General features: G+C 44.9%; 1 protein-coding gene across 3 annotated transcripts in view; it reads right to left on the reverse strand.

Annotated features, from left to right (window-relative positions):
• Window positions 1–241: 241 nt before the first annotated feature.
• Window positions 242–23,533, reverse strand: part of PRKCZ (protein kinase C zeta) — a 260,333-nt gene continuing 237,041 nt past the window's right edge. For all 3 annotated transcript variants that reach the window (XM_044281869.1, XM_044281871.1, XM_044281870.1), the window contains 2 exons: window positions 3,114–3,229; window positions 242–2,478 (listed from right to left, as the gene is read on the reverse strand). In XM_044281869.1, coding sequence (XP_044137804.1) covers window positions 2,391–2,478; window positions 3,114–3,229 — 204 coding nt within the window. In that variant the 3' untranslated portion in view covers window positions 242–2,390. The remainder of the gene's footprint in view (window positions 2,479–3,113; window positions 3,230–23,533) is intronic.

The raw sequence follows: 23,533 nt of genomic DNA on the forward strand, positions 1-23,533 counted from the left end.
TACTTTTAGCTCATGAGTGACACATCGCCGAAATCCGCATTTCTGTCACTATTTTATGCTGCCCTCATTGAGTTAATAAAAACTAAGGGGGTCATTTATTTAGACTGGCATTTTAGACACCAGTCTTAATAACCCCCATATCTGGCGGTAGAGTAGCTGAAGTTATGTAGAGGCGCAGACATAGAAAATGAATGAGATGGGCCTACTTCAGTCAGATATATAAAGGAACACAGTCTTTTTATTGTCCAATAAAGTCTTTTAATGTGCAAGAATATAAATGATCTTAATTGTTTAATGGATTAGTATACCATCGTCTGCACAATTAACTTAGTCAGCAAGGTCGTAAGGTCATTGAAATTTACAAAACTACAAGAACATATTTACTGTTTTACAATCATTAAATTAGCTGTAATGTTCATTTACTATTCCAAATAAGACGACTAGATAATTACCAGAGCCATATTCTTCATATATTAGTCAACCACCAGAACCACAGTTAATTACAGCCTTCATTTTCTTGAATTTATAAAACAAGTCCTTTTTTTTTTTTAATATATATATAAAAAAATTTCCCCTTCATTGTGAACAAAACATTTTTTTTCATACACTTGCATATGAGCAACAAAACTATTTGGCAACACAGGAACATTTTTAAATGCCTTAAATTAAATGTATAAAATCAAGTAGTGTGTTTTTCTCGGTGTTAAATGGTCAGCAAATATACAGAACCTGTAATTCATCCTTCACCAAATCCACGCACGAGACGTTACACAGGACCAAATCTTTGCTCCCGTCCCTGATGCAGTATATCATTTGGTCTGATACATGGAGTTACAGAGCTCGCCCCCTGGTTTACCAAACGGCAAAATGGATTTGTAAATTCAGCAGACATCAAACGTTGTTCGGAGGAGGGTCGATCACAGGTCTCGTGATTAAATACTTTTTTAAATAACTTAGTAGCTAGTAAATGGTCAATGATTTTTTTATTTCTTTTCTTTATGAGGATAGTGAATCTGGAATGTGCTGAGGACTGGTGGCCACAAGTCAGTATATGTTAAGTGTGTCAGATGTTCAACTCCCATGTATTCTCAATGCTTCTATTTATTTTACAGTTGTCAGCGTGTGCTTTTATATTGTTTAAATGACTGAAATATTTGGGGCATTCGTATGGAATGTTATTTTGTTCTTATGCCACAAATAATCATGTAAATTAGATCTGATGACCGTAACATTTTATGTAAGCGAGACCCCAGATAAATGATCAAGAAGCAGTTTATTTTGCCTCATAAGTTAAGACATTGGTGTAAATCAGCAATCACACATTTGCCAGTAGAAGCTTAGGTGGAAATATAACTTGTGGTGGCATGGGCTCAAGTCTCTGGGTGTCTTGACCTCTACCTCCAAACTGCAGCTATAAAACGAATCAAGTAGCCAACATGTGGAAAATGTGTGCTCGATTAGGACGAGAAATGAGGGAAACGCATTAGAAGTGATTAGGAGATTTTTCGATTCCACCTGTTAAGGCTATAGGGATATGTTGTTACCAGGACCTATGGCTGGGCGGGTCTCTGCATGGAATACTGCATTGGAATTGTTCAAATAGCAAAATGTCACACAACTACAAGCTAAGAATTAGGCACATTACATTGTGGATTTCCAGAAAGCCATTCAAATGTGCAAATTTGTTATTTCACCTCCCAACAAATTGTTTTTTTGTTTTTTTTATTGCCTTTACTGCACCACGTTGGTTGTAGATTTAGTTTAAGTGCAAAATCACTGTGATTTTTTGTTTTAGAAAAAGTCCAAATCGTCTTAATCTACTCTTGTAATATTACCAGTGCAATTCATTCGTATAGGTGCCGGGGCAACATTAATCTTGTATATAATCAGTGTAACAACTTTTATTTATTACCCAGATTGACAAGTGCCACATTGCTGATGGGAGGAGAAAGTCACTATATTCCAGATGCTGCCAAAGCCTTTACTTTCTCCTTTAGTTTTTTTTCCCAGCGGAGTGCAGCACAGAGCATCTAATGCACTAATGGAAGCGGCTTGCTTACATGATTGCCTGAAATAAAACAGCTCTTCCATACAGGCGCCCTCAGATGGAATTTACATACACTGTAGACCCTTCAAATAGGCAGGCACAAAAAGTGAAATCCCTTGTGTAACTGAGCCGGAAAGCCATCTCCTCATGTAGAGAGCAGCTACTACGCAGGAAGAGATCCACTAGAAGCGTCTCCGCTGTAGATGATTTTCAGCAGCAAATCCTGCAGTGCTGATCTGGACTAAGAACCTGGCATCAGTTTCCAGCCTCGCATGCATATACTGTAGTTAGGGATACAAGTTCGGGATCAATCGTGTGGTTTGTCCATAAATATCTCAGTCCTTCATACTGTCTCTTCAGTGGAGAGCAGCAATGGGTTAATATACTCAAAGCCTTCAAATTCCGATTGGTCTATTCGTTTTATTACATCTCTGTAAAAAAAAAAATATATATAATTGATTTGATAGATTAATGGTATTTGATACATACATAATGCAAATAAATGTAAAGTATTTCTTTCTATCCAAAATTGAAAACGAACAACCGCATTTTAAAGACATTACACTAGTTTCACACGAGCGCTTGTACATCTGGCAGGGAACATGGATCTCTCTGTTTTCCGGCACTGCCATTATAATGGGTACAAGTGCTAGTGTGAAGGTAGCCTTACAACACGTTAAAATGCCCTGAGTGCCCCTTCGAACAGCTGATCAGCAGGAGTCCCGTGTGTCGGACCCCCGCCAATCTGATGTTGATGACCTACCCAGGGCAAAGGTCATAAATATATATTCCCAGATAATCCCTTTAAGACGTTAGCACATGCATTCCGCTGACTGGGTGAGAGGGACCAGCTACCTGCCAGTTGAATATCTGTGTACCCGTGCGCTTGTGGAACTTGGGAGCCTCAGGAGTATTTTAAAGCTGGCTTAGTTTCCCATAGCAACCAATTCCACCTTTCAAAGGAGCCATGAAAGATTAAATCTGATTGGTTGCTATGGGCAACTAAGCCAATTCTTCTTTACACCAGTTTGATAAATGACCCCATCATTTTTCATCTTGTACATACTCATCATCCGGTGTAAGCTGAACTGGTTCACTGGTAAACTGAGTGTCAAAGTTCTCCAAACCATAGTCATCTGTGATCTGAGGCTTGAAAGGAGGAACAACCTGCTTTTTCTCCAGCTGGAAGGAAAGGAGGAGAATAATTACTATGCGCACAGTAGAAACACCATATAACACATTGAGGCAGATTTATTAAAGGGAGTCTGTCACCAAAATTTGACAATACAAACTGCTTACATGGCGCTCTAGCACAACTACACAAGATTCCAATGGTACCTTTGTTGCGTTCTTCTGACTTTCACCGGATGATTTTTTTTTTGTTTTATCTATATGCAAATGAGGGCTTGCAAGTGCCCAGGGGCAGGGTTCTTGTTGTAGGTGCCTAGGCTGCTCTGCTTACTTTTCCCCTCCCCAGCCTTTCTGGTTCCGTCCTGTAAGGCCGTTTAGTCATCCCAAGTACCGGCCGAGATCCGGTGCGTGCGCAGTTCACCACCAGCCTGCGCACTGCAGTTCACCACCAGCATGCGCACTGCGATGGGGATATACTTACCTCTCTCTCGCTCTGCTTGCCTCCAGTCTTCCTGCTTGCTTCCTTCTGCTCCGTCGCCGCTCGTTTCGCGCCATTTGCCAACGCACAACATGAAGCGATGCCGCTCTCCACAATGGGCATCGCAGTGTGCACGTCCAGGCCAGCGCTAAATCGGCACACGTGCCGGATCTCGGCCGGTACTTGGGATAATGAAATGGCCTTACAGGTCGGGACCAGCAAGAGGCAGGGGAGGGGAAAAGAAGGCAGAGCAGCCTGGGCACCTACAACAAGAACCACGCCACTGGGCACTTGCAAGCCCTCATTTGCATATAAATAAAACTTTTTTCAGCTGGTGAAAGTCAGAAGAATACAAGAAAGATACCATTGGAATCTTGTGTAGTTGTGCTAGAGCGCCATGTAAGCAGTTTAGGCTACTTTCACATTAGCATTCGGGGCTCCGCTTGCGAGTTCCGTTTGATGGCTCTCACAAGCGCCCCCGAACGGATCCGTCCAGCCCTAATGCATTCTGAGTGGATGCGGATCCGCTCAGAATGCATCAGTCTGGCACCGTCTGTCCTCCGCTCCGCTTAGCAGACGGATGCCTGGCCATGTGGAGGCAAACGGATCCGTCCAGAGTTACAATGGAAGTCAATGGGGGCGGATCCGTTCGAAGGTGAGACAATATGGTGCATTTTTCAAACAGATCCGCCTCCCCATTGACTGTCAATGTAAAGTCTGGACGGATCCAATCTGAATACAAATTGTACTTAGTCTAAGTGAAATATAATGCAAACGGTTCCGTCTGAACGGATACCATCGTTTGCATTATAGGAGCAGATCCGTCTGTACAAATACAAGACGGATCCGCTCTGAACGCAAGTGTGAAAGTAGCCTTATATTGTCAAATTGTGGTGACAGGCCTTCTTTAATGCAGACTATGGCTACCTGCATATCGCTGTGGGCCAACAGAAATCCTGTGTGTTTTTGCACCAATTTTGCATGCGTTACTTGTGGTTTTTTTTGAGGACTTGATGCTGTATTGCCCGCAGATCTAATCCACACACCTATAACTGACATGCTAATTTAATTTCAGCATGAAACTAAAAAGAAAAATGTACACAAGATTGGTCTAATCTCATACACTTTGCTGGTACTGTATTACACTGCGGTTTTTCCACATGAAAAAACTGTGTGTAATCCGCAAGGTGTGCGTGCAGGTAGCCTAATGGTTATGGTGTAAACCAAAACTAGACTGTCTAAGAAGGTGCCAGATTTATCACAGTATCTGATGTCAGATGATAAATCTGGAGCACCTTTAGCCTCCCAGCTTTCATGCACACAAACGTATTTTTTGTATGTGTGTGTTCAGTTGTTTTTTTTTTTTGCAAAAATAAAATACGGTCATGTGCATGAGCCCTTACTCCAACTCAGCTTATTTAACCCAAGAATTACACTGCAAATATTTTTCTAGCATTATAAGCCAAGTCCCCTGATCATACAAGTTGGAAAATGGCTCTGGAAGAATCCCCTACATATATGTGATGCAAAGCATGGACGCAAACAGAGTTCTGGTGCATTTTCATTAGCAAATCTCCCTGGTACACACAAGCATATTACCACCTAATCAGATTTTTGCAACAGACTATATTGCCATGTTTCAGAAATTATCATGCAAGAAAACGCTAAGGGTACTTTGACACTAGTGTTAAAGTTTTCCGGTATTGAGTTCCGTCACGGGGGGAAAAAAAACGCTTCAGTTTAATCCTAATGCATTCTAAATAAAGAGCAATCCGTTCAGGATGCATCAGTTCAGTCCCTCTTACGCTGGGTTCAGACCTGAGCGTTCTGAAACGAGCGCTCTGTATGCGCGATTGTACGGGCGTTTACAATCGCGCATACAGAGACTGGCGTTCACACATTGTCGCGCGTTCCCGAATTTCTATGTGCGGGAACGCGCGACAAACGCCCAAAAAAAAAGCTCAAGCACTTGTTTGAGCGTCGGGCGTTTTACAGCACGATCGTACGCGCTGTAAAACGCCCAGGTGAGAACCATTCCCATAGGGAATCATTGGTTCTTGCCTGTTGTGCGTTTTACAGCGCGTAGGAACGCGCTGTAAAACGCTCAGGTGTGAACCCAGCGTTATGGTATTTGGCCAGAGAAAATACAAATACTATCCATTGGCATACGGATTTCCGGATCCGGCAGGCAGTCCCGGCAACGCAAGTGTTAAAGTACCCCAACATCAATATTTTCGACCAGTCTTATTCAGCTTTTAGGAGCCAAGCTATATACTGAGAAAAATGTGTGTTTAAAGGGGTTGTCCAGGATTTGCAAAACATATCTTTCTTCCATATACTGTATAAACCGTGCCATACCAGTCCGCAGGCTCTGTCTGGTTTTGCAGCTTAGATCTAATAGGTGACAAATCTGCAAAAGTATATAGAATCTGTGGACATATGTGAAAGAAAGCAGCAATGATTTCCGGATTCTGGACAGCCCCATTAATATTAAATCCATGTTACTGCTTTTCTTTGTGGTTCAGGATCCATTCACACATTGTGATTTAGGGTCCATTCTTTGTGGTTTAGGGTCCATTCACACATTGTGATTTAGGGTCCATTCTTTGTGGTTTAGGGTCCATTCCGCAAGTGTTTTGCCGTCTGCAAATTGCGGATCCGCAAAACACAGACACTGGCCATGTGCATTTTGCGGACCATACATGATAGAGATGCCTATTGGACAAGAACAGGACATGCTCTATCTTTTCAGCGAGTCCGCGGAACGGAACTACGGAGTGCTGCCATCTTTTGCAGCCCCATTGAAATAAATGGGTTATATCACCAAGACTACTCTCTGTTCCATATTCTGTATTAGTGCATATGGATGTCAACAATGTCCATTCATTCATCCGCCTGACATTTAGTAATACATTTCCCTCCAGCGGCTAAGAACTAGAAATGCTTTAGTAAAATTTACCAACTTTCAGTGGTTCAGTCCAGTCTCCGCACAGAAGAAACCAATTTTTCACATTTTAATATGCCTTAAAGAATTTATTTCATTTTCTTCTGGTTATTGTTTGAAATCTTAAGAATTCCCATGTGGTTAAACATACAATCATGTGGGTGTGAAATTTACTCCCATCATCCTCAATCAGTATTAGAATCTTTTCCCCCAAGTGAGGGCTTTACTTATATCCAAATCTATACTGGTAATATCTGGCACTCATTAGGAATAGCGGCGTGTGAGCCGGCCTCTGTCCGTACATATTGTGACTTCCCCCTCCTCCCTCTGGAGCTACATATCCATATTGCCACTTTCAAATAGAAAATGTGTCCAAGTCAAAGATCACACTCTGAAACTGTTTAATGCATACAAGGATATTAAAAAGAATTTATCATGAGAAAACAAATCCATTTTACAGGACCAGAGGCACTATCCTGATTGCTAGCTTACAGGTTCTCCTACTCACCAGGTCAGTTTTATGACGCAGGGAAAACGTTCCAGGAGGGAAAAGAAATGCTCAATACTTATCTGCCTTATGAATATTTCACTAATGATTTGAGGCTGGCTACAGAAACACACTAAAGGCCCCATTACATGGGTCGATGCACAGACAATTATTGGGAACGAGCTGAATGTTCCCGATAAATACCCGACTGCGGCGATGAGAGCAGCATTTACATGCAGCAATCACGTCTGTATATAGAGGAGAGTTATCGCTACTACAATTGCTCGTCCCCATACAGATTCCATGATTCTGAGCAGAAGATATTTTTTTTTTTTTACTTCGTACAATCTGCTGTGCAGAGACAATGATTTTGCCGCATCAACAATGCTTTCACCAGATGAACGAGCATTTTAGCAATTATCTGGAACAAGCGTTAATACAATAACCGGCCCTTGTAAACTTAGGGCAAATATTGTAAGGACAGTGACACTATGGCAAAGTGGAGGCAGGTAATCCTTTCATTAGATTTGCGAGTGAACTCACAATTAGAGTTGAGCGAACACCTGGATGTTCGGGTTCGAGAAGTTCGGCCGAACATCCCGGAAATGTTCGGGATCCGAACCCGATCCGAACTTCGTCCCGAACCCGAACCCCATTGAAGTCAATGGGGACCCGAACTTTTCGGCAATAAAAAGGCTGTAAAACAGCCCAGGAAAGAGCTAGAGGGCTGCAAAAGGCAGCAACATGTAGGTAAATCCCCTGCAAACAAATGTGGATAGGGAAATGAATTAAAATAAAAATTAAATAAATAAAAATTAACCAAAATCAATTGGAGAGAGGTTCCATAGCAGAGAATCTGGCTTCCCGTCACCCACCACTGGAACAGTCCATTCTCAGATATTTAGGCCCCGGCACCCAGGCAGAGGAGAGAGGTCCCGTAACAGAGAATCTGTCTTCATGTCAGCAGAGAATTAGTCTGCATGTCATAGCAGAGAATGAGGCTTCACGTCAGCCACCACTGCAACAGTCCATTGGCATATATTTAGGCCCAGCACACACACAGGCAGAGGAGAGAGGTCCCGTAACAGAGAATCTGGCTTCATGTCAGCAGAGAATCAGTCTGCATGTCATAGCAGAGAATCAGGCTTCACGTCAGCCACCACTGCAACAGTCCATTGTCATAAATTTAGGCCCAGCACCCAGGCAGAGGAGAGAGGTCCCGTAACAGAGAATCTGGCTTCATGTCAGCAGAGAATCAGTCTTCATATCATAGCAGAGAATCAGGCTTCACGTCACCCACCACTGTAAGAGTCAATTTTCATAAATTTAGGCCCAGAACCCAGGCAGAGGAGAAAGGTCCCGTAACAGACAATCTGGCTTCATGTCAGCAGAGAATCAGTCTTCATATCATAGCAGAGAATCAGGCTTCACGTCACCCACCACTGTAAGAGTCAATTTTCATAAATTTAGGCCCAGAACCCAGGCAGAGGAGAAAGGTCCCGTAACAGACAATCTGGCTTCATGTCAGCAGAGAATCAGTCTTCATATCATAGCAGAGAATCAGGCTTCACGTCACCCACCACTGTAAGAGTCAATTTTCATAAATTTAGGCCCAGAACCCAGGCAGAGGAGAAAGGTCCCGTAACAGACAATCTGGCTTCATGTCAGCAGAGAATCAGTCTTCATATCATAGCAGAGAATCAGGCTTCACGTCACCCACCACTGTAAGAGTCAATTTTCATAAATTTAGGCCCAGAACCCAGGCAGAGGAGAAAGGTCCCGTAACAGACAATCTGGCTTCATGTCAGCAGAGAATCAGTCTTCATATCATAGCAGAGAATCAGGCTTCACGTCACCCACCACTGTAAGAGTCAATTTTCATAAATTTAGGCCCAGAACCCAGGCAGAGGAGAAAGGTCCCGTAACAGACAATCTGGCTTCATGTCAGCAGAGAATCAGTCTTCATATCATAGCAGAGAATCAGGCTTCACGTCACCCACCACTGTAAGAGTCAATTTTCATAAATTTAGGCCCAGAACCCAGGTAGAGGAGAAAGGTCCCGTAACAGACAATCTGGCTTCATGACAGCAGAGAATCAGTCTGCATGTCATAGCAGAGAATCAGGCTTCACGTCAGCCACCACTGCAACAGTCCATTGTCATAAATTTAGGCCCAGCACCCAGGCAGAGGAGAGAGGTCCCGTAACAGACAATCTGGCTTCATGTCAGCAGAGAATTAGTCTGCATGTCATAGCAGAGAATCAGGCTTCATGTCAGCCACCACTGCAACAGTCCATTGGCATATATTTAGGCCTAGCACACAGGCAGAGGAGAGGTTCATTCAACTTTGGGTAGCATCGCAATATAATGGTAAAATGAAAATAAAAATAGGATTGAATGAGGAAGTGCCCTGGAGTCCAATAATATATGGTTATGGGGAGGTAGTTAATGTCTAATCTGGACAAGGGACGGACAGGTCCTGTGGGATCCATGCCTGGTTCATTTTTATGAACGTCAGCTTGTCCACATTGGCTGTAGACAGGCGGCTGCGTTTGTCTGTAATGACGCCCCCTGCCGTGCTGAATACACGTTCAGACAAAACGCTGGCTGCCGGGCAGGCCAGCACCTCCAAGGCATAAAAGGCTAGCTCTGGCCACGTGGACAATTTAGAGACCCAGAAGTTGAATGGGGCCGAACCATCAGTCAGTACGTGGAGGGGTGTGCACACGTACTGTTCCACCATGTTAGTGAAATGTTGCCTCCTGCTAACACGTTGCGTATCAGGTGGTGGTGCAGTTAGCTGTGGCGTGTTGACAAAAGTTTTCCACATCTCTGCCATGCTAACCCTGCCCTCAGAGGAGCTGGCCGTGACACAGCTGCCTTGGCGACCTCTTGCTCCTCCTCTGCCTTGGCCTTGGGCTTCCACTTGTTCCCCTGTGACATTTGGGAATGCTCTCAGTAGCGCGTCTACCAACGTGCGCTTGTACTCGCGCATCTTCCTATCACGCTCCAGTGCAGGAAGTAAGGTGGGCACATTGTCTTTGTAGCGTGGATCCAGCAGGGTGGCAACCCAGTAGTCCGCACAGGTTAAAATGTGGGCAACTCTGCTGTCGTTGCGCAGGCACTGCAGCATGTAGTCGCTCATGTGTGCCAGGCTGCCCAGGGGTAAGGACAAGCTGTCCTCTGTGGGAGGCGTATCGTCATCGTCCTGCCTTTCCCCCCAGCCACGCACCAGTGATGGACCCGAGCTGCGTTGGGTGCCACCCCGCTGTGACCATGCTTCATCCTCATCCTCCTCCACCTCCTCCTCATCCTCGTCCTCCTCGTCCTCCAGTAGTGGGCCCTGGCTGGCCACATTTGTACCTGGCCTCTGCTGTTGCAAAAAACCTCCCTCTGAGTCACTTCGAAGAGACTGGCCTGAAAGTGCTAAAAATGACCCCTCTTCCTCATCCTCCTCCTCCTCCTCCTGGGCCACCTCCTGTTCCATCATCGCCCTAAGTGTTTTCTCAAGGAGACATAGAAGTGGTATTGTAACGCTGATAACGGTGTCATCGCCACTGGCCATGTTGGTGGAGTACTCGAAACAGCGCAACAGGGCACACAGGTCTCGCATGGAGGCCCAGTCATTGGTGGTGAAGTGGTGCTGTTCTGTAGTGCGACTGACCCGTGCGTGCTGCAGCTGAAACTCCACTATGGCCTGCTGCTGCTCGCACAGTCTGTCCAGCATGTGCAAGGTGGAGTTCCACCTGGTGGGCACGTCGCATATGAGGCGGTGAGCGGGAAGGCCGAAGTTACGCTGTAGCGCAGACAGGCAAGCAGCGGCAGGATGTGAACGCCGGAAGCGCGAACAGACGGCCCGCACTTTATGCAGCAGCTCTGACATGTCGGGGTAGTTGTGAATGAACTTCTGCACCACCAAATTCAGCACATGCGCCAAGCAAGGGATGTGCGTCAAATTGGCTAGTCCCAGAGCTGCAACGAGATTTCGCCCATTATCACACACCACCAGGCCGGGCTTGAGGCTCACCGGCAGCAACCACTCGTCGGTCTGTTGTTCAATACCCCGCCACAACTCCTGTGCGGTGTGGGGCCTGTCCCCCAAACATATGAGTTTCAGAATGGCCTGCTGACGTTTACCCCGGGCTGTGCTGAAGTTGGTGGTGAAGGTGTGTGGCTGACTGGATGAGCAGGTGGAAGAAGAGGAGGAGGAAGCCGAGAAGGAGGAGGTGGCAACAGGAGGCAAAGAATGTTGCCCTGCGATCCTTGGCGGCGGCAGGACGTGCGCCAAACAGCTCTCCGCCTGGGGCCCAGCTGCCACTACATTTACCCAGTGTGCAGTTAGGGAGATATAGCGTCCCTGGCCGTGCTTACTGGTCCACGTATCTGTGGTTAGGTGGACCTTGCTACAGATGGCGTTGCGCAGTGCACACTTGATTTTATCGGATACTTGGTTGTGCAGGGAAGGCACGGCTCTCTTGGAGAAGTAGTGCCGGCTGGGAACAACATACTGTGGGACAGCAAGCGACATGAGCTGTTTGAAGCTGTCTGTGTCCACCAGCCTAAATGACAGCATTTCATAGGCCAGTAGTTTAGAAATGCTGGCATTCAGGGCCAGGGATCGAGGGTGGCTAGGTGGGAATTTACGCTTTCTATCAAATGTTTGTGAGATGGAGAGCTGAACGCTGGCGTGTGACATGGTTGAGACGCTTGGTGACGGAGGTGGTGGTGGTGGTGTTGGTGGTACATCCCCTGTTTGCTGGGCGGCAGGTGCCAACGTTCCTCCAGAGGCGGAGGAAGAGGCCGAGGCGGCAGCAGCAGAATAGGCCGAGGCGGCAGCAGCAGAAGAGGTAGCAGGGGGAGCCTGAGTGACTTCCTTGGTTTTAAGGTGTTTACTCCACTGCAGTTCATGCTTTGCATGCAGGTGCCTGGTCATGCAGGTTGTGCTCAGGTTCAGAACGTTAATGCCTCGCTTCAGGCTCTGATGGCACAGCGTGCAAACCACTCGGGTCTTGTCGTCAGCACATTGTTTGAAGAAGTGCCATGCCAGGGAACTCCTTGAAGCTGCCTTTGGGGTGCTCGGTCCCAGATGGCGGCGGTCAGTAGCAGGCGGAGTCTCTTGGCGGCGGGTGTTCTGCTTTTGCCCACTGCTCCCTCTTTTGCTACGCTGTTGGCTCGGTCTCACCACTGCCTCTTCCTCCGAACTGTGAAAGTCAGTGGCACGACCTTCATTCCATGTGGGGTCTAGGACCTCATCGTCCCCTGCATCGTCTTCCACCCAGTCTTGATCCCTGACCTCCTGTTCAGTCTGCACACTGCAGAAAGACGCAGCAGTTGGCACCTGTGTTTCGTCATCATCAGAGACATGCTGAGGTGGTATTCCCATGTCCTCATCATCAGGAAACATAAGTGGTTGTGCGTCAGTGCATTCTATGTCTTTCACCGCTGGGGAAGGGCTAGGTGGATGCCCTTGGGAAACCCTGCCAGCGGAGTCTTCAAACAGCATAAGAGACTGCTGCATAACTTGAGGCTGAGACAGTTTCCCTGGTATGCATGGGGGTGATGTGACAGACTGATGGGGTTGGTTTTCAGGCGCCATCTGTGCGCTTTCTGCAGAAGACTGGGTGGGAGATAATGTGAACGTGCTGGATCCACTGTCGGCCACCCAATTGACTAATGCCTGTACCTGCTCAGGCCTTACCATCCTTAGAACGGCATTGGGCCCCACCATATATCGCTGTAAATTCTGGCGGCTACTGGGACCTGAGGTAGTTGGTACACTAGGACGTGTGGATGTGGCAGAACGGCCACGTCCTCTCCCAGCACCAGAGGGTCCACTAACACCACCACGACCATGTCCACGTCCGCGTCCCTTACTAGATGTTTTTCTCATTGTTATGGTTCACCACAACAACAAATATATTATTTGGCCCAATGTATTGTATTCAAATTCAGCGGGATATAAATTTGAGGCCTAGTATTTAGGCGCTGGGTGACCGGTATGGATTTAGTGACAGAATTAGACTTGGAAATGCACAGAAGCGTGTGTGTGAAGTTATTCTGAATGACCCTATGTGCACCTTCAATATTATATACCCTTTTAGGGATAGATTTCAAATAGCTCTGATATAGCAGAAACCACTAAATTATGAAATTGCTAAATTGGGAATTGTACTTCAACCCAGAACAAAAAATGTGCTTTGACGGACACTAAATATCTTGCCCAGCAACAACAGTACAGTGGTGGGTAACGAGAGATTTAGAGGGATTTAAATTTGAGGCCTAGTATTTAGGCGCTGGGTCACCGGTATGGATTTAGTGACAGAATTAGACTTGGAAATGCACAGAAGCGTGTGTGTGAAGTTATTCTGAATGACCCTATGTGCACCTTCAATATTATATACCCTTTTAGGGATAGATTTCAAATAGCTCTGATATAGCAGAAACCACTAAATTATGAAATTGCTAAATTGGGAATTGTACTTCAACCCAGAACAAAAAATGTGCTTTGACGGACACTAAATATCTTGCCCAGCAACAACAGTACACCGGTGGGTAACGAGAGATTTAGAGGGAATTAAATTTGAGGCCTAGTATTTAGGCGCTGGGTCACCGGTATGGATTTAGTGACAGAATTAGACTTGGAAATACACAGTAGCGGGTGTGTGTGAAGTTATTCTGAATGACCCTATGTGCACCTTCAATATTATATACCCTTTTAGGGATAGATTTCAAATAGCTCTGATATAGCAGAAACCACTAAATTATGAAATTGCTAAATTGGGAATTGTACTTCAACCCAGAACAAAAAATGTGCTTTGACGGACACTAAATATCTTGCCCAGCAACAACAGTACAGCGGTGGGTAACGAGAGATTTAGAGGGAATTAAATTTGAGGCCTAGTATTTAGGCGCTGGGTCACCGGTATGGATTTAGTGACAGAATTAGACTTGGAAATGCACAGAAGCGTGTGTGTGAAGTTATTCTGAATGACCCTATGTGCACCTTCAATATTATATACCCTTTTAGGGATAGATTTCAAATAGCTCTGATATAGCAGAAACCACTAAATTATGAAATTGCTAAATTGGGAATTGTACTTCAACCCAGAACAAAAAATGTGCTTTGACGGACACTAAATATCTTGCCCAGCAACAACAGTACAGCGGTGGGTAACGAGAGATTTAGAGGGATTTAAATTTGAGGCCTAGTATTTAGGCGCTGGGTCACCGGTATGGATTTAGTGACAGAATTAGACTTGGAAATGCACAGAAGCGTGTGTGTGAAGTTATTCTGAATGACCCTATGTGCACCTTCAATATTATATACCCTTTTAGGGATAGATTTCAAATAGCTCTGATATAGCAGAAACCACTAAATTATGAAATTGCTAAATTGGGAATTGTACTTCAACCCAGAACAAAAAATGTGCTTTGACGGACACTAAATATCTTGCCCAGCAACAACAGTACAGCGGTGGGTAACGAGAGATTTAGAGGGATTTAAATTTGAGGCCTAGTATTTAGGCGCTGGGTCACCGGTATGGATTTAGTGACAGAATTAGACTTGGAAATGCACAGAAGCGTGTGTGTGAAGTTATTCTGAATGACCCTATGTGCACCTTCAATATTATATACCCTTTTAGGGATAGATTTCAAATAGCTCTGATATAGCAGAAACCACTAAATTATGAAATTGCTAAATTGGGAATTGTACTTCAACCCAGAACAAAAAATGTGCTTTGACGGACACTAAATATCTTGCCCAGCAACAACAGTACACCGGTGGGTAACGAGAGATTTAGAGGGAATTAAATTTGAGGCCTAGTATTTAGGCGCTGGGTCACCGGTATGGATTTAGTGACAGAATTAGACTTGGAAATACACAGTAGCGGGTGTGTGTGAAGTTATTCTGAATGACCCTATGTGCACCTTCAATATTATATACCCTTTTAGGGATAGATTTCAAATAGCTCTGATATAGCAGAAACCACTAAATTATGAAATTGCTAAATTGGGAATTGTACTTCAACCCAGAACAAAAAATGTGCTTTGACGGACACTAAATATCTTGCCCAGCAACAACAGTACAGCGGTGGGTAACGAGAGATTTAGAGGGAATTAAATTTGAGGCCTAGTATTTAGGCGCTGGGTCACCGGTATGGATTTAGTGACAGAATTAGACTTGGAAATGCACAGAAGCGTGTGTGTGAAGTTATTCTGAATGACCCTATGTGCACCTTCAATATTATATACCCTTTTTGGGATAGATTTCAAATAGCTCTGATATAGCAGGAACCACTAAATTATGAAATTGCTAAATTGGGAATTGTACTTCAACCCAGAACAAAAAATGTGCTTTGACGGGCACTAAATAACTTTCCCAGCTACAACAGGACAACGGTAACGAGAGATTTAGAGGGATTTAAATTTGAGGCCTAGTATTTAGGCGCTGGGTGACAGGTATGGGTTTAGTGACAGAATTAGACTTGGAAATACACAGTAGCGGGTGTGTGTGAAGTTATTCTGAATGACCCTATGTGCACCTTCAATATTATATACCCTTTTAGGGATAGATTTCAAATAGCTCTGATATAGCAGAAACCACTAAATTATGAAATTGCTAAATTGGGAATTGTACTTCAACCCAGAACAAAAAATGTGCTTTGACGGACACTAAATATCTTGCCCAGCAACAACAGTACACCGGTGGGTAACGAGAGATTTAGAGGGAATTAAATTTGAGGCCTAGTATTTAGGCGCTGGGTCACCGGTATGGATTTAGTGACAGAATTAGACTTGGAAATACACAGTAGCGGGTGTGTGTGAAGTTATTCTGAATGACCCTATGTGCACCTTCAATATTATATACCCTTTTTGGGATAGATTTCAAATAGCTCTGATATAGCAGGAACCACTAAATTATGAAATTGCTAAATTGGGAATTGTACTTCAACCCAGAACAAAAAATGTGCTTTGACGGGCACTAAATAACTTTCCCAGCTACAACAGGACAACGGTAACGAGAGATTTAGAGGGATTTAAATTTGAGGCCTAGTATTTAGGCGCTGGGTGACAGGTATGGGTTTAGTGACAGAATTAGACTTGGAAATACACAGTAGCGGGTGTGTGTGAAGTTATTCTGAATGACCCTATGTGCACCTTCAATATTATATACCCTTTTTGGGATAGATTTCAAATAGCTCTGATATAGCAGAAACCACTAAATTATGAAATTGCTAAATTGGGAATTGTACTTCAACCCAGAACAAGAAATGTGCTTGAACGGACACTAAATAACTCGCCCAGCTACAGCACTAGGGACAGATTTAGCTGGATATAAATTTGAGGCCTAGTATTTAGGCGCTGGGTGACCGGTATGGATTTAGTGACAGAATTAGACTGGGATATGGCCAAAAAATGAACAGACTATTGCTGGTTAAATGCACTTGGTGTGACAGCTTCACCCTGATGTAGGCTTTAGCCAAAAAACAACCACACCATTGAGGGTTAAATGCACTTGGTGACAGGCGCAGCTTGCCCCTGATTTTGTATATGGCCAAAAAATGAACAGACTATTGCTGGTTAAATGCACTTGGTGTGACAGCTTCACCCTGATGTAGGCTTTAGCCAAAAAACAACCACACCATTGAGGGTTAAATGCACTTGGTGACAGGCGCAGCTTGCCCCTGATTTTGTATATGGCCAAAAAATGAACAGACTATTGCTGGTTAAATGCACTTGGTGTGACAGCTTCACCCTGATGTAGGCTTTAGCCAAAAAACAACCACACCATTGAGGGTTAAATGCACTTGGTGACAGGCGCAGCTTGCCCCTGATTTTGTATATGGCCAAAAAATGAACAGACTATTGCTGGTTAAATGCACTTGGTGTGACAGCTTCACCCTGATGTAGGCTTTAGCCAAAAAACAACCACACCATTGAGGGTTAAATGCACTTGGTCGCAGCTTGTGCTGGCGCACCACAAGACACAAAATGGCCGCCGATCACCCCAGAAAAATGAGACTGACAAACGGTCTGTGCAGCCTAAAAACAGTGAGCAATTGAGGATCAGCAGCTCAATGATCCACAGCTGCAGATCGATCAGTTAATCAAGTCCTTTGGAGGAGTTAATCTGCCTAATCTCGCCCTACTGTCGCAGCCGCAACCTCTCCCTACGCTAATCAGAGCAGAGTGACGGGCGGCGCTATGTGACTCCAGCTTAAATAGAGGCTGGGTCACATGGTGCTCTGGCCAATCACAGCCATGCCAATAGTAGGCATGGCTGTGATGGCCTCTTGGGGCAAGTAGTATGACGCTTGTTGATTGGCTGCTTTGCAGCCTTTCAAAAAGCGCCAAGAAAGCGTCACAAAAGCGCGAAGAAAGCGACGAACACCGAACCCGAACCCGGACTTTTACGAAAATGTCCGGGTTCGGGTCCGTGTCACGGACACCCCAAAATTCGGTACGAACCCGAACTATACAGTTCGAGTTCGCTCATCCCTACTCACAATGTTTGTTCTTTGGCCTGGTCTTTACAGTTGCTACAACATCTGTGCTAATAGTTCAGATTAAAAGGATTATCTGAGATTCTGATATTGATGACCTGTCTTCTGAATAGGTAATCAATACCAGATTGGCGAGGGTCCGCCAACACCCGTGAGGGTGTTGAGCTGTTTGGGGAGGCCGTGTCACTCCGGTGAGCACCACTGCCTCCTCGCACCTAACCAAGCACAACGGTTGTATTTGGTATTGCAGCTCAGCCCCATTCACTTCAATGGCCTAGGAAGAGGTTGCAGCCTCTTCAAACAGCTGATCGGGGGGGGGGGGGGGTGCTGTGGAGTCGGACCCCCACCAATCTGACATTTATGACGTATCCCAAGGATAAGTTATCAATATCAGAATTTTGGAAAAAACCTTTAAGGCTTTGTATGTGCACAGTGAAGGCACAGTATTTTATGGTGAAGATGGAGATTGCCACAAGTGTCTTTGTTTGAAATCATGAATTTTCAAGGTAAAGAAAATTCTCTGAAATCAGTGGTATACAGGAGGGACAATAAAAGTATACTGATGCCATTACCATCTTGGAAAAACCTTGAGCCAGCGTGATCTCCTACGGCACAAAAACTGCTGTAAATAAACTTGTGACTTGCTGAAAATTACATAGTGAATCATTGTAGCACCACTGTGTAATTTATAGGCAATGATGAGGTTTAACTTCAGCAGGAAAAAGCAAGCCATGGAAATCCATGGTTCTCTACAAAAGTAGTTCTAGCCATAATTACTTTTTAGGCAGTTACATTACAAGAAACAATATACATAGTTGTATAAAGATGTGGGCACAGGGACCAGTGTCGGCTAGGTAGCTCCTATTCGGCTTCCCATATACGTACACAAATAGGCACAGACCTGTCAATCAAGCGAAGACATCTGGAGGCGAGTCGCCCTGGGGACACTTATCCCAGTGCTCTTTTATTTTATAAGACATTTTTCTCTGAGGAGGCCAGTCAATATTTCATGTGATTAAGGCAAGGCAGCACAAATCTAGAAACAGGTATCACTAAGGCCTCATGCACACGACCGTTGTGTGCACCCGTGGCCGTTGTTCCGTTTTCCGTGATTTTCTGTGGATCCATTGACTTTCAATGGGTCCGTTGAAAACTCGGAAAATGCACAGTTTGTCATCCGCCTCCGTGATCCGTGTATCCTGTCCGTCAAAAAAATATGACGGACAACAGTTCACGGACCCATTCAAGTCAATGGGTCCGTGAAAAAAGTGTGCGCCCCCCCCCTCTATTGTATTTATATAATTGGTGGCACAGTGTGCGCCCCCCTCTATTGTATTTATATCATTGGTGGCACAGTGTGCGGCCTCTCCCCTCGATCATTGGTGGCAGCGGAGAGTTCCGATCGGAGTCCCAGTTTAATCGCTGGGTCTCCAATTGGTAACCATGGCAACCAGGATGCTACTGCAGTCCTGGTTGCCATGGTTACTTAGCAATATTAGAAGCATCATACTTACCTGCTGGCTGCTGCGCTGTCTGTGACCGGCCGGGAGCTCCTCCTACTGGTAAGTGACAAATCATTAAGCAATGCGCCGCACAGACCTGTCACTTACCATTAGGAGGAGCTACCGGCCGGTCACAGACAGCGCAGCAGGTAAGTATGATGCTTCTAATATTGCTAAGTAACCATGGCAACCAGGACTGCAGTAGCGCCCTGGTTACCGATCGGAGTCCCAGCGATTAAACTGGGACTCTGATCGGAACTCTCCTGTGCCACCAATGATATAAATACAATAGAGGGGGGGGGGGGGGGCCCGCACTGGCCACCAATGATATAAATACAATAGAGGGAGGGCCGCACACTGTGCCACCAATGATATAAATACAATAGAGGGGGGGGGGGCACACACTGTGCCACCAATTATATAAATACAATAGAGGGAGGGAGGGGGGGGGCCGCACTGGCCACCAATGATATTCAAACTGGGGAGGGAGGGAGGGGGGGCCGCACTGGCCACCAATGATATTCAAACTGGGGAGGGGGGGGGGGGGGGTCTGCCCCCCGCTGCCTGGCAGCCCCCGATCTCTTACAGGGGGATATGATACGCACAATTAACCCCTTCAGGTGCGGCACCTTAGGGGTTAATTGTGCTGATCACAGCTCCCTGTAAGAGATCGGGTGCTGCCAGGCAGCAGTCATGCACACAGTTCGTTGTATATTCTAACTAGAAGCGTACAAGTACATACAATATGCATGAACGAGCTACAAACCGGTACAGAAGGTGAGAAGACCCAGCCCGCAAAAGCTTACAATCTACACGTGATGGGGGAAGGATACAGTGGGTGTTGTAGAAATATTAATAGTAGTCAGCTCGCATCAAAGTTTGTGTAAGGAAAAAGGCAAATCCCTATTCCCTTAGCCGCAGTCAGAGACAGACCCAGTTGTTACCATCTTGCTTGAAATTCTGAGCAACTGCTCCCCTCCCTGCTCAACCTGTTCCTTTTATTTACTCACAAAAAGGTGTAAAAGGGGCTGGCCCAAGACAAGGATACAGGAAGTGATGACATATCAAAGGACAGGGAGGGGCAATCAATGTGGCTGGACAGACAGTGCACACACCCCATCCCTGTATAAGGATGAGTCATGTCCATTGTCTGACCAGCCAGATGGCCGCCCACCCCCATCAGTGTCAGCATGGACCTCATTCAATACTGCTCAAAAGTGATCAGTATCTAATAAAGATCATTCTACTGGTTCTCATAGGTTTGAGATTATCTGTGAGACATTGCTACGGCTATTGTCAGTATACGGTACGAGTATATTGACAAGGCAGATATGCATGTCTTAAAAGCAGATATGTATCCAGAAAGGGATAGCTAAGCCGCAGCACAGGTATAATATGTATCTCATTATGCAGACTTCACTTCTCTAATGTGTATAGACATTTGAAGGGAAGAAGCCCAGTGCTTGCACTTAGTGCTCACAAACCGGCAAACACCCCCCTACACACTGAGAACACGTCTCCAAGCCCATGAAAAGGTTTTCATACTGATCATATGGCGGTATAACAGCAGCAAAGTTACTGTAGGATTTAGGCTTGTCTTAAGAGATGGGTTTTCAGAGGTGGGAGAGTCTGATATGTTGGGATAGAGAGTTCCAGAGTATGGGAGATGCACAGAAATCTTGGAGGCAATTGTGGGAAGAGCAGATAATAGCGTGAGAATCAGAGACTGCGTGTGGGAAGGTACTGTAGATGAGGTCACAGATGCATGGAAGTTGTGAATGGCCTTGTATGTCAGTGTTTCGTACCAGATTCTTTGGGCAATAAGTAGCCGGTGGAGGGATTGGAAGAAGTAAGAGACAGAGGAGTAGCTTGGGAGGGGGGGGGGGGGGGGCGCCCCCCATTAGTTGGGCAGCAGAGTTGGAGGATAGATTAGAGGGGTGCAAGAGTGCTAGATGGCAGGCTACAGTGGAGGATGTTACAGTAGTCTAAGCAGGAGATGATGAGGGCATGTAAAAGCATTTTTGCACACTGGGTTGAGGAATGTGTAGATCCAAAGATATTTTTGAGTTGGAGGCAGCAGGACGTAGAAAAAGGCTTGGATCTGCTGTTTGAAGGTCACAGCAGAATTATAGGTCACCCCAAGACAACAGACTTGGTTGACTGGGGAGTGTGCAGCCATTGACCGTGACAGATGGGGGGAAAGATACATTCTGTTATGTTAAGTTGTAGAAAGGGAGGAGAATATAGCAGATTGACATGGTCATTATGCATGTTATCATAGAAGCGATACTGAAACCGATGGGACTTATGAGCTGGCCCAGGCCGAAGCTGTAGATTGAGAAGAGCAGAAAAGGTCATCAAGATCTGATCAATAGGGATCCAACTCTTGGCACCCCCGCTGATCAGCAGTTTTAAGAGGCTGCTGTGCTCCAGTCAGTGCTGCAACCTCATTCTAGGCCAGTGACGTCTTGATAATTGGTCACAAGGCCTATGCGCAGCTCAGATTCATTCAAATTAATGGGGCTGAGCTGAAATACCAAGCACAGCCACTATACAATGCATGGTGCTGTGCATGGTATGCTGTCGGGAGGCAGCCAGGGGTGCCAGGTGTCTGACTACCAATTAGGTATTAATAAAAAGGTATATAGGAGATCCAGAAAACCCCTTTAATGCAGTAAAAGACATCCAGAAATGTGTTAAAGGGAACCTGTCACCTGGATTTTGTGCATAGAGCTGAGGACATGGGTTGCTAGATGGCCGCTAGCACATCCGCAATACCCAGTCCTCATAGCTCTGTGTGCTTTTCTTGTGTATAAAAAACGATTTGATACATATGCAAATTAACCTGAGATGAGTCAGAGCTTGAAAATAAGACTCTACTCTGGTCACACAAGTAAGATATGACTCTTATGTTAATTTGTATCAAATCGTTTTGTTTTTTTTACACAATAAAAGCACACAGAGCTATGGGGACTGGGTATTGCGGATGTGCTAGCGGCCATCTAGCAACCCATGTCCTCAGCTCTATACCCCAAATCCTGGTGACAGGTTCCCTTTAATAGATGAAGGTTTTCCATTAATACCATAAGCAACGGAGGCTCAACCTGCGGCCCTCCAGCTGTTGTAAAATGCCTGCTATAAGCAAAGCAGAACATAAAAATAGGACTCATTTATAGAATGGTACGCTGCATGCTATCATAAAATGTCAGTACAGTCCATCCACAATGATCACTTGCAATAAAGGAGACACATTCTAATACCTATCTATAACTAGACACAGTCACACTAAAGCTATTGGCCATATGCACGCTGGTCTTTTATTGAGGAAATTGTTCATTCCCTATTTTAACTGGCAACAATTTCCTACCAATTTAGCTAATAAATGGTTTGAGCTGAATGGAAATACTGCTCTGGAAAACATCAAAATTAATATTCAAAACCTTCTGATTACGTAGAACAGCCACCAGTGAAGAAGAATCTAACAACTGTATACTACATGGCAGACGTGTCTTATATAAAAGGTGAACCTACATTTGTACATTGTTTTTAGTTAAGAAACTGGAAATAAAACTTATCCAGAGACTCCATGGCTTTCTATGACATGTTTGTGAGAGGATAGATTTCCCCAGATTCTGGATATCGATACTGTCCTCTCATTAGTGGAAATATGTGCTTTTTAACAGTAACCACTTAAGCGGCCGCTTATGTATATAGTGACTGCACCAGATACTGACGTCACAAAGACCCATCAAGAAGACAGAAGGAATATTAATCAGCTCTTATATTTTCTACATAGTACCTAATGAGCCCTAGAAACATACGTGAACTCTGGTAATAACGACTGATCAAAGGGGACTTTATGTGGAGAGAAGTGCTGGGCTTCACCAGACGTAGTCCAGTTCTTATATAACCCTGAGGCCATACAAATATGACTGAGAAATTTCATTTTAAACAAAGCAACACCACTTTCTCTGGCCATTATTTCTTCTAGCTTAGGCTACATTCACATCAGCATTTTGGGCCAAAACGGTCCTATTTAGGGCCAATGTATTGTGAATGGCTGTATGCTCCGTTCAGGATGCCGATGTCTGGCATATTGAAATTATAGATGACATTGTCACTATATGTTCTCCTTGCATCCCATTCCTCCCTTCCTGCATGTGACACATAATACACAATCTACTGGGGGTGGGGGAATACACACAGCATCTACATAAATCTTAATAGGAGATATTATATACTGTAGATGTGAGCTGGTAAAAGTGCTAATAACTATATGTGCATACAGTAAATGTCCTTTCTCCTTTCTTTTGGATGACACTTTATCCCATAAAATTTCAAACACCAAAGTTTGGGATTATTTTTGTTGTTGTGTACTAGTATGTTGTATCTGCATGGAGAACTGTGCAGATAGTTTCAGATTTTTACCCCCAACAGATG

This window comes from Bufo gargarizans, chromosome 2, assembly GCF_014858855.1.
Source record: "Bufo gargarizans isolate SCDJY-AF-19 chromosome 2, ASM1485885v1, whole genome shotgun sequence".
Lineage (NCBI taxonomy): Eukaryota > Metazoa > Chordata > Amphibia > Anura > Bufonidae > Bufo > Bufo gargarizans.